This window comes from Pinus tabuliformis, chromosome 9, assembly GCF_031772625.1.
Source record: "Pinus tabuliformis cultivar Carrire ecotype Pingquan chromosome 9, CPIR1, whole genome shotgun sequence".
NCBI lineage: Eukaryota > Viridiplantae > Streptophyta > Pinopsida > Pinales > Pinaceae > Pinus > Pinus tabuliformis.
The window spans coordinates 149,699,591-149,712,298 of record NC_142307.1 but is presented as its reverse complement, the minus strand read 5'-3'; the positions used below and the strand labels follow the sequence as shown (position 1 = coordinate 149,712,298).

The window sequence follows — 12,708 nt, the reverse complement described above, 5'->3', positions numbered from 1 at the left end:
ACAAAAATATGGACTTGGTCTGGTTTCAATATCTATTTCTACATAATTAGAGACCTAGACGAATAAGTATTTTGATTATTTTCAACAAGTTGACTCATTCAATGAAGTTAAATAATTCCCATCACTCTTTAAAGAAGCTTGTAAGGAGATATGATAGTGGAAAAATATTCTAGCTATCATTAAAAGTAGAAAGTCGTAAAATCCTAGCCGTCACAAGTAGTTAGAAACCAATTGAGATATTGATACTTCTCAAGTTTGATGATACACTATTGGTTGGAAAAATAAAATTATTAATTCGTCACTTAAGATCTTATCTTTATACTTCTCGACTTTGATAAGAAACTATTGGTTGCAAAAAAAATTGACCCATCAAGTAAGTGATAAATATGAGGGAATAATTGTGGGAGATAACAAATAATGTCAAGATGTTAATATTTATAGTGGTTGATCCTAAAAGTCAAAAGAATATGGTTTTGGAAAACATAAGGCCCAATTAACTAGCATAATCACATTCAACAGCCAACCAAAGCACGATGAGAATGTGGGCAGGTTCCTAATAAGCATGTGTTATGTTTGAGGGCTGAGCATCATCAACTCAAAATAATAAACAACTCAAAATAAAAATAAAAATGAAGCTTTACTATGGAAGGCCAATATGGTTGCAACACTATGAGCTTTTATGGTGATGCATAAGAGTAACTTAAAAAATAGTTTCTGAGTAGTTAATCATATTAACATCCTCTAGAACTCTAGTTTCTATGAACCTTCATAACTACAATGACAAATAACATGGTCGCTTTCTGTCACCTAAAAAATTGGGGGTCATCTCTTTGGTAGACAATATTGGAATTTTGATTTTAGCTATTCATCACACTATGATTTAGAGTTGATTATTTTACTAGAGTAGTTGAAAGAAATGCCCCTCATTCATGTAAGCATATTTATTGATTACTTAAGCTCACAATTGTTAATGAGATTTCTATTTTTGATTCTTTGACAAATGATTGACTTGTCTAGAATAAATTTCATGTTTTTAATTTATTTCCTAAACTCACCAATGTAAATGTGATTTTTATTTTTATTTTTCATTATTGGAAAAATTGGGGCCTTGTAAATAACATCTTTGCATTATAGTGCTATTGTTGTGAATATGTTGAACATGTATAACTTGCATAGTCATTGCAAACTATGTGGGTTGGGAGTAGAGTTTAAGTCCAAAAGTATGTATCCTAAATGGAGTTTTTTGTTGATCATTTCCAAAGTCCATATTGTTTATGCATTATATGATTCTAATTAGTCCAACAACAACATGGGCATAAAAATGGACAATAGTTTTCTTTAAATAAATTTAATTTGAATGATTTCTTGATATTTAATAGTGTAGAGGTAGCTCCGTTTTGTTTATTTTCAAGGCATCTCTACTTTACCTCCACTATGCACCAAAGGTGAAATGTAAGACAAAGGTGTGAGCCTTGGAGATATTTCTAAGAACCTTGTGATTTCTTACATGAAAATATTTTTCTTTAAGGGAAATAGTTTTGAGAAGTTGTAGATAAATATATGGATCTCAACTATTTATTTTTTAGCTTGTCTTTTGTAATCTCTGCTCAAATTTACCACCCCAATATTGAAATGGAAGGAAATTTGTGCCTCAATATTTTGTGTGGTTGTTTAATATTGTTCTTTCTTTAGTGAAGGTTAAATAAAGAGAGCTTTTAGTGTTGGGTGAAAATGTTAGGTTCCATTTATCTTTCAGTTTTGGGTTTTTGGGCTACCTTCTCTTATGATATCTCTTGTTTAGGGTTTTTTTAGAAGCAATGTCAAAAAGGCCATGGGAGGGGGTTAAGTGGGGTATACTTATTTCCCAAGATGCATGTAAAAACAATGAATTTTTTAATGGGTTCATGCTTTACAGTGTACTTGTGAACTTAAGAACTGAACTTAATTCTTTTGGGTATAAAAGTTCTTTATAGTCTCTGGGATAAAAAAAAATCAGTACTTTTTGATGTTTTAAAATAAGCCCGAGCTATGAGAACTTTGAAGAAAATTTGTGTTGTCCTAGCAAGAATTGAGTGAGCTTGAAAGGAGAATGAAATAGTAGAAGATATGTATTCAATTTCCTTGATTTTGCATGACAAGAATGATGATAGTGCCCCTCACTTTCAAGGATTCTTGGAGTAAACAATCATGCAGACATAACCTCTATTTGTCTATGATCAATACTAGGAAAAATTATATTACATGGCACAAAACTTTTCTTTATTAAGATATAATGCATTAATTTTCCATAATAAATAATTAAAAATATATATATTATTATTTAATTTTAAAATAGTGACACCAAATTAATATAATAGATACCCTTATTTACTGAAAAAAATCCAAAATCAATAAAAATAAAATTCTTCCCATTAAAATAATATAAAATATAAAATTGCGAAATATAAAATAATTAGGCCGATAGGCCTTCCTTTGAAAGGGACTTTCGTCGTCCCTTTGTTCCTCATGCTGACACGTGGCGTCGGAAGCACAACCGGGAGTTCTGCAATCTCGTCTTGACATGTGGTTTCTGCAGCCGATTTTACAGTGAGCTGTTACCCATTTTACGCCGGAGTTCCAGGATTATTGTTTCGCAAGATTCAGCCATGTGGATCTGGCTACAGATTTCCTCATCTCCAAGGCTGCCAGAACTCAAATCTGATCGCACACGACTCTCTCCTTTGGTCATTTTAGTCATTTGTTCTTTATCAGGCACCGAAATTGTTCATCAATAGCAGCTTCATGCAGGAGCTCTTCACATTTTGAAGTGAATCATTATTTTTTTCAGTAATGGAAGCTTCATGCATGACCTCTTTACATTTCGAAATGAATCATCATTTAAGTTCAGTTTTCTCCCTTTTCATAAAAAATGTTAACAGGTGTAAACACAAGCGCAGGGTTTAGAGATGGGAAACATGGATCCAAGACTCTGATGAAATTGCAGAATATTTAGACAAGCACTATGCAGAAAACACCCTAAAAACCCCTATGGAATTCAGGGAGGTTGGGTGTAAAATCTTTCCAATATTTACAAATTGGCTCCAAAGCAAGGATCTCGGCAGCTCCTGTAGAGATGAATTTGTGGGAGAGCTCGTAGGGTTTGATCACCAGCGTTCTGCAATCTCGTTTTCTTCCGGAATGAGCATTGGAATTTTTTGGCTTCTTTTTTTGGTCGGAGCCCCTTGCAATTCCTTTTCTTTAGTGCTCTTATTCCTTTTCCAATTTTCTTTCCTATTTGTCTTCTTCTTTCTTCTTTCCTATTACGCATTTCTTGTTTAATATTGAAAAAATGATTATAAATTGTTTTTTTATCTCAGGTTTGCCTGTGTCTCCTCTGTAATTTCCTGCCCGGATTTTTCCAGGGACAGTATGGCCACGTGTTGAGCAGGATTAACTAATGGTTAAGAAGTTGAATATTTTTCTGAATTATGAGCTGGAAAAATAAGGGTTCGGTTTTTTGCGCACTGAAATGTCCGAAGGCCTTACCATTTGCAAATGCGGTTGCAGCGTTTTTCTTTGAGGGAATCAGACCTTTGATTTGCTCCATTTCCCTCTTCTTTGGCATTTGATAATTACTCTCAATTTATTTTTGCAATTTTATTTGCTCATCATTGTTGTGTTCTTTGCAGGTTGAGGAATTCTTACCAGTGGAAGAGGGTTACTGATGACAGCGGTTTTATTAGCGATGGTAACGAGTTTCAGTTATTTTTGTAGACTCTCACGCGTCTTCTGTTTCTCTTTTATGGTTTTGGAGCATTTTTTACAACGATAGAATTTGTGTTTTCAATGTAATCTCTGTGCTGCCTACAATAAGGACATCCCTATAGCTGTTACTGATACGCACGATTGTGCCGTTGATGCGAAGATCAACATGAATTTCGGTATGTTTTCTGGTTTGTTTTTAATGCTTGTTTGATTGTCAAATTTGGTATCGGTTAAGGTTTTACGAGCTGTTCTATTTTGCATAAATTCAAGTTTAATGAGAGGTTCCTGAAGTGAAAATGTCCTCTGAAAGGTAAAAATCTTAGATCCTTCACATTTCAACTTTTTGTATGGTTTGTTTGTGAGTTTATGTAGAAGATTGAATGCCTCAAACATTTATTTGAACTTATAATTTCAGTGGAAGACTACCATCGATCTGGAAGACTCATGTATTTCGAATCAACAGGTTAGGGCTATATGGTGTTCATTTGTTATATGTCTTGATTTTGTGTATTAAAAGATTTTGTGTATTAAAATGGAAGAAGTTGAGTATTTTTCTGAATTATGAGCTGGAAAAAGAAGGGTTCGGTTTTTTGCGCATTGAAATGTCCGAAGGCCTTACCATTTGCAAATGGGGTTGCAGCGTTTTCCTTTGAGGGAATCAGACCTTTGATTTGCTCCATTTCCCTCTTCTTTGGCATTTGATAATAACTCTCAATTTATTTTTGCAATTTCATTTGCTCATCATTTTTGTGTTCTTTGCAGGTTGAGGAATTCTTACCAGTGGATTTAACAATATTTGCACTTTCATCTTTGAGAGTTCCAAAAACCCTGCATCTGTAATTTAGTCTTTTATAATTCTTCTACATAGAGTCGTTTATAACTTTGAAGCATTGATCATTGATGAAGCCCTAGACCTTTTGTTGCAGATTTTTTATGCTCGATATGTTGGAGAGCTTACATAAATCTCTTAATGTTATAAGGAGGGTTTAAAAAACTTCCCAACTGGAAAATTTAGTCTTCACCCATAAAGGAATAACCAAATTCCCCTTCTCTTTTTTCTTAACTGCAGGTGTGCCTAGTAATGTATTATCATATATGAAGATAGATAAAAACAGCTATAGATTTAAAGTAATATATATGTATTACAATGTGTAAAGATGCTAATTTAAAACTTACTCATGCTCCAAAATGCTTTCTGGTGTTTTCTCCCCTGAAAACTTGGGAATTGGTGGAAAGTGTGTCTTCTTTAAAATTTCCATAACATCAGAATTCCTCCGTATCTCATCACCTTCCTTCTCACCAGAGCTCAAATGAGAACATACAAAACAGAAGCTTGTCTGATAGAGCGACATGCTAATAGAGATGGAACCCTGAAAGCGAGTGTAATCGCAATCAAAGAATTGATCAGAGAAAAAAAAGTGTTCCATAATAGATAGTGCCATTAAGTGGCCCTTCGTAGAGCTTTTGACAATGTCCTATGAGACGCAATATGAGGAGATGCTGTGTATAGGCTGTCAAGATACTGCTTTGTGCAAATTTATCCTAGGGTTTTCCAGAATTATTTCAATCAAGAATGGATCAGGGCTTAGTCCTCTGTTTGGAAAATTGCTTTTCTTTGTAATTTAGTATATAGACATAATTTTAGAATGAAAGTAAAATTATGGCAGCAAGCTATGCAAATAACAGCTGAAGCAGACTTTAAACAGAAGCAGATCTTATCATTCATTTCCCCATCAATAGCAGATCTCATCAAACAGAGGAGGCCAAAGGACGATTTTCTATTTTTCCTGCAAATCAGGTAATCAAAAGAATTCTCAATATCTCTCGGGAAATTTCAATCAGGTACACAATGCAGGGCCGAATAAAGCACTCGTTCATCGAGCTGCAAACGCAGGACATATCGCTGGACAACGAGGCAGAGATCAAGAAGTCTGTCAATGGGGTTACCTCAAAGGCATTGCGTTCGGAAGACAGTGATGCTTTACCCCTATTGTCAACAGAAAAATTAGGGATAGCAGAAGTGGCGTCTGGATCTGGTATCCCTAGTGCAGTTTTCAATCTGGCGACGACTGTAATTGGTGCAGGAATTATGGCACTGCCTGCAACAATGAAAGTTTTGGGTCTGCCATTATGCTTTGCAGTGATAATCCTGATGGGTATTCTCTCGGAAATAAGCATTGAGTTGCTGGTCGAGTTTTCTGTTCGCCTGAAAGCTTCTAATTATGGTGAAACTGTTGAATCTGTTTGTGGGCACTCTGCCAGGGTTTTATCAGAGATTTGTATTATTGTAAACAATGCAGGGATTATGATTGTTTATTTAATTATCATGGGAGATGTGATGTCCGGATCTTCGCATCACCAGGGGCTTTTTGATCAATGGACAGGAAAGGAAGGGTGGTGGAGCGATCGGAGACTGATAGTTTTCATCACAATGGTATTTGTTTTGGCGCCTCTCTGTGCTCTTAAGAAGATAGATTCATTGAAATTCACATCTGCTGCATCTGTTGCACTTGCAGTTGTTTTTGTTGTTTTGTCATCAATTATTGCCTTTGTTAGGCTTTTAGAAGGCAAGATCGAGAGGCCTCGGCTGTTTCCTGATGTTGGGTCCAAAAGGGCAATTTTGGATCTTCTCGTGGTAATCCCAATCAATGTACAGCCGATCTATAACGAAATGCAGGATAGAACGCCTGCTAAGATGAACAGGGTTGGAAGGATCACCACAGTGTTGTGTGTGTTGGTGTACGAATCTACTGCAATATCAGGTTATCTTCTATTTGGGCAATCTACAGATTCAGATATTTTGTCAAATTTTGACAAAGACCTTGAAATTCCTTTCAGTTCCATTCTTGATAACATTATTAGGGTTGGATATGTGCTCCATTTGATGCTTGTTTTTCCTGTGATCCATTTTTCACTTCGGCAGACAATGGATTGCATGGTCTTCAAGGGATCGAAGCCCCTCTCTGAGAGCAACAGGAGGTTTGTCATCTTGACTATCACTGTTTTGGTTTTTCTTTACATGGGATCTACTTTGATTCCCAATATTTGGGTAGCTTTTCAGTTCACAGGAGCAACCACAGGTCTATCTTTAGGTTTCATATTTCCTGCTTTGATAGCCCTGAGGTCTCACCCCAACCAACGAGAGGAAAGCTTAGGATTAAGGAAGAAGATTCTCCCGTGGGCTATGCTTGTCATGGCATTGGTTGTGAGCATTATAGGAGTTCTTGGAAATCTTTTAAATCTTACCACTGGAAATAACTAAATATATTCTAGAAGTGGCGCTATGTTGGGAAGCGCCTTATTCTTATAATGTTATATCTCATCAGCCTAATTTTTTTCAAGGCTTGCTGATTCAGACAGGAGAACTGAAAAGCACTTTGTGATTTATCCATGCACATAATTGAGCATACAGGCAAGAACACTTGAATATGGGATGTAGACACAGTCTAATTCCATGAGTTATAGCTCGCTTTTTCATGCCAAGTGTCCTGCTTGGGTTGTACAATCTGCAGTTTAAATTGGTTTTAACTCTTTTTGAAAGCTGAGAGATATCATGTGTTAAAATGCATTCTTCTTGCTAGAGTTGAAAAAACCCTACTCAAATACATGAATGTTTGTTTTGTTCAGCTTCTGAGCCAAGCAGTATGATCTCCTTCTAAAGGCCTACAGTTATTTTTATGTTGCATGCTTTTAAGTATGATAGTAGTTTGCCCAGGAAGAAAAACTTCAACAAATGAGGATATGCAACTGAGAAACAGAGTAAAGGAACATGATTGATTCATGGATGGGGAAACAACCTGCAAAAATTAGAAACCATCTTTCTTGAATCTTCATTGACTTGAAATCATACACAGGTATGATTTTTTGGTCATTGGTATTGCCAGTTTAGTATATTTATATTTTTGCAGTTACATTATAGGCACATGAGAGGCCAACATGTTATTCCCAAAAGTTTTAGTACACTGCAGCCTGTTTTATTGCTCCTAGAGAGACTCTTTGCATGCACTATCGACTTTTCAAGTTTGGTACCATACATACCCATGGACATTCCTTCATCGGGTTTAAATAATTTGTTGACTGCATGGAATTTTAGGCATTTTAAATCATGGAGGCTTGCATGTTCATGCTTTGGTGCCACAGCCTATAATTCTTGATGTAATTTTTGTTGTCTAATAATGGAATATAAGATGCATTTTCAAAGCAGAAATACCTTTGTTTCCATAGCTTGATGGATTCCACCCAAACATAGCCATGTTTATGTGCATGGGACCAATCGTTGCATCATGAAGCGCTGTATATTATGTGTGCTTCCTTGTACATGATATTTTACATCCAAGGATAACTGTTTCTTATCTATGGATTTGATTCCGTTTCCAAAATTCAAGTTTACTGTTGCTTTTTCATATATACTTTTGATATAATTCTTGAAACAATCTTTTACATACTAGTGTAGCTGCTTTGTTAGAGTCGTTCTCCAGATAATTTATTACCATGTTGGCATGCTATTTTTACTAACCCAACAAAATTAGTAACCAGTCAAAATCTCATCCACGTGACACAGGATCAAAACCCCAGGTAATCACTATAACCCTTAATTTTTTCATGCAAAGCCCACCATCATCCATCAGTAGGTATCCAGAGATTTAAACCGAGGTGAACAACATAAACAATGAGTCCCAACCACTCGGTGTAACCATGACGGCCTACCACTTCACAGCATTATGCACCTCACAGTGCATCATTAATTGTTGTATATATTGGACACATGCACACATATCGACAATATATCTACACATATACAACAATTAAAGCATTGCTCCAGGATGCCTATTGTTTACCACCAATTTGGTGTCCTGTACTTTCCTCTGATCTATCTGCCTCAAAGTCATTAACTATTCACTAAAAAAAGTATTTAGGTTAATGTGTGAATTGCTGTAATCACGATCAATACGTGGAACTGTAGTAATCAGCGTCAGTAGCATGCAGAATCCACAACTCAATCAGCCCTTATTAGGCTGATAAAATAACAAGAAAATATCCATACAAATATATAAGTTGGGCTGCTTTTACTAAAAGAAGAGCAGGGTAGCAAGGGGCAGTGCCCATTGGTTTAGTGAGAACTTTAAATGAATCACCTATACATAAGTGGGGCATACACAATTGATATCGATCACATATAATGAAAAGTCAATGCTGCAGAATCCACGACTCAACCAGCCCTTATTAGGCTGATAAAATAACAAGAAAAGAACAATACAAATATATAAGTTGGGCTGCTTTTACTAAAAGAAGAGCTGGGTAGCCAGAGGCAGTGCCCATTGGTCTCAGTGAGAACTTTAAATGAATCACCTATCCATAAGTGGAGTATACACAATTGATATCGATCAGCCCAACCTATCCAGGTCTCGCATGCATTTTTGCAAGCTTATTAACAACTAACTAGTGACATTGTTTATAGGGCTTTTCACAACTAACCTTCTGTGATAAAAACTTTCATCTTTATGTTTATGGGGTTTTTCACAACTAACAAAAACTAGCAACACCATTGTGAATATTTATTAATAATCACGGATGGTAATGCTTATGGGGCTTTTTCGCAACTCATTTTTTAGCTTAAAATTGATAATACCATTGTGATAATTTATTAATAATTAGTAACAGTCATCGTTATGTTTATAGGGTTTTCACAACTTACTTTTTAATTTAAGATTGACAACACCATTGTGACAACTTATTAATAACTAGTGACGGTCATGTTTATGTTTATAGGGTCTTTCACAACTTAACTTTTTAGCTTAAAATTGACAACAGCATTGTGACAACTTATTAATAACTAGTGACAGTCATGTTTATGTTTATAGGGTCTTTTACAACTTAACTTTTAGCTTAAAATTGACAACACCATTGTGACAATTTGTGACAACTTATTAATAACCTGTAATAGGCATGTTTATGTTTATAGGGTCTTTCACGATTTAAAAACAAATATTTACGTTAATTAATTCCTCTAATACTACAATTGCAATTTTTGTAATTATTGGTTTCAATAGGGTTAGATGTTACCTTAGTTGGCATTTCTATGTTTGGAATAAACCATTTTTGGCTCCCATGGACTACAACTAGAGTTGGAATAAGGAAGGATCTTGATGAGCCTTTTGTGTCATTTCTGTGAACTAGCTCAATGAAGTTGTGCTACTCCCAATAGAGTATATATCCCTCCACCCATTGCAACATGGATTCAACATTCCATAAACAAGTGAACATTGAGAGAACATACTTGCTTTTACCCTTTGATTCTCCCTTGTGCACCTTGAGTGCCAATTTAGAACATTGTCGATTACCCTATTTAGAACAACTCTCCTATTCCCAATCTCCATCATAAAATCCATCATTTCACCCTTGTGAACAAGTATACGTAAGCTCTAATCTATTTTGGATTAAATAATATTATATTAAAAAATAATATTGTATTAAAAAAATACAAAACAATTAAAAAATAATAAATAATATTATATTAAAAAAATATTAAAATTAACTGAATTAAAAATAATAAGAATTAATAATTAAAAAGAAAAGTACCTCAACCACGCACTCCATTACACATTATAATGACACTCCATAACACATTATAATGGAACTCCCTTAATTCCAAAGTTAAATTAAAGGTATCTCAAAGTTAAATTGACCAGCTCTCTTAATTCCAAAGTTAAATTAATTGTATCTCAAAGTTAAATTGACCAATTTCAGTTTAGGCATGAATTGTTAAATAATATGTTATCATTAGAAATGACTATATATCAAATGTAGGTATGAAATATTAAATAATATGTTATCATTAGAAATGATTATGATTATATATGAAATGTATGTATGAAATAATGCGAAAAAGGTTAAATTTAACATGAAAATAGAAGGAAATAATTCCATTAAAATGTTAGTACATGATTTTTATACTAAATGGAAGTCAAGGAAAAAAAACCAACCATTTTGTTTAGTTGATAAAAACATATTATTTTAAATCTAATAATCGTAATGAGAAGTAAATTGTGGAATTCATAAATGTTAATCATTAAATAATTAATTGTTAATAATTTTTTCAAAACAATAAGATTTAATTTTTAATTATTATATTTTAAAAATTATAATATATATTATTCATTTTTGTTATGGGGGTCCTTCATTTTGATGAGTTGAATACATATCTATAAATGCATTTTTTTATCATTTTTCCAATTTCCATACTAATTTTCTAATTTAAAAAATCTATCGACCTCTTTTTGCACTTTTTAGGGCAATTGCTAGTATAGTAAATGCTGTATCTATAAGACGTTGAATAACCAAGCTTTATATAATACAAAACGTAACCCATGAAAAATCATAAATAATCAAACTGTTCACTGAACCTAAGAGGAGGTGTTAATCCAAAACCAAAGAATGTTTGAGATCGAAATAAAACGGTTGAATATATGCTACCAGTTTGATCAAATAAGGCCATTCTTGATGGCATCCTGCACTTTATGAGCCCACCACCTGAGCGCATTAGTGTTGTCCACTGATAGTCGTTTGAATACGTCTCTCCAAAAGTTGTAAATAAATTTCTGAGCAGGGAGTGGAAGGGTGTCACCCACATTCATAATTCCTTCCTCTAATGCTGATAGTTTCTCACCCTTCATAGGATGATTGGAAATCAGCAGAACCATGGGATCTAGCCAGTTGATTAGAAAAGAAACCCTAAACGTAGCAGGCATAATTATCTCCCCATTAGTCATTACATTTAGAATCCGATCAAGTAAAATATCGGCTTTAAAATTCACACCAACCCGACTGTATCTTACTGAATCACGAAGGTAATCATTCTCGCAAAAGATTTCAACAAACGTTTGATAGAGCTTGCCATCACAGCGCCTAATAACATCAAACAGCCACCATAGGGTAGACCAAGAACTAAGAGCCGGTTCTTCCATGTTACCATCCTCGTTGATTCTAATACGTTCTACGATGCCATGAAACTCGTCTAACAGTGCAGACCTGCAGGTAGCAGCAACAGCCTTATGTGAGGATGTACGTGCGGCCTCAAAGTATCCTACAATATATTTCTCCACTTCTGTGCGAGGTAGACTATTGTTTGTTCCACTAAAAATCGTAAACATGTCATGTAAAGTCTGTTTCACCATTTCTAAATTCCCACAGCCAGATTTGTCCGGGCTCATACCAATTCTTGCAGCTAATTCCGGCAAAATATTTATCTGCAAAGCCGATAGCATGGCTCGAAGTTTGACTTCTTGCTCTGGACTCCAACGAACAACTTCCAAATATTTCATGCATTGCTTTATGCCCTCACGAAATAACATTTCAGAAACAACTGGTAGAATATCTAGGGCTTCATCGACACCGGAAAAACAAAAGCGTTGGCCTGATTCACACGAATACATGAGCTGAAAACATGTGAGATAAATCTGTGCACTGACTGAGCTTCTTATCTTGAGTTCACGAGGTTGCTCGTCCAAAGACCAACGATTAGAAAGCCAAGCTTCATAAAACTCTGATTTTCTCAAAACTTTAGAATGAAGGTACACATTAGTTTCTTCGTTTCCATCTTCACTAACCAGCTGTAATTTTATGTCAGCTGTTTCTTCATCTCCACATTGGAACAATTGATTTTCCATTGCTCCCGTTGTGAAAGCTGCCAGAAGAACCTGTTTTAGAAAATACCTCACCGTTATACTACTGTGTAGTTTGAGCGTAAAATCAATAATCAGAGCCTCGCAAATTGCTTATCCACGCTATCGCTATCGCTTCTGTTTTTTACTTTCATTGATCGTTCATAGCAACGAGGTCAATTTAATTATTTATACATGTTTATGGTTGCTTATGCGATGACGTCGGCCAACTCGACATAGGGGACTCTCAAAGTGGTTTTGATGGATTCGTTAGGATTTTGAGGGAGATGCGGGAATAACAAAG

General features: G+C 35.0%; 1 protein-coding gene and 1 pseudogene across 1 annotated transcript; one reads left to right on the top strand and one right to left on the bottom strand.

Moving 5' to 3' along the window:
- Positions 1-5,425: 5,425 nt before the first annotated feature.
- Positions 5,426-7,293, top strand: LOC149147555 (amino acid transporter AVT6E pseudogene; annotated as a pseudogene).
- A 3,932-nt stretch (positions 7,294-11,225) lies between these two features.
- LOC149147554 (BTB/POZ domain-containing protein At1g63850-like) lies at positions 11,226-12,410 on the bottom strand. Its single transcript, XM_089441872.1, has one exon. The coding sequence runs from the start codon at positions 12,408-12,410 to the stop codon at positions 11,226-11,228; it is 1,185 nt and encodes a 394-aa protein (XP_089297998.1).
- Between the last annotated feature and the right edge of the window lie 298 nt (positions 12,411-12,708).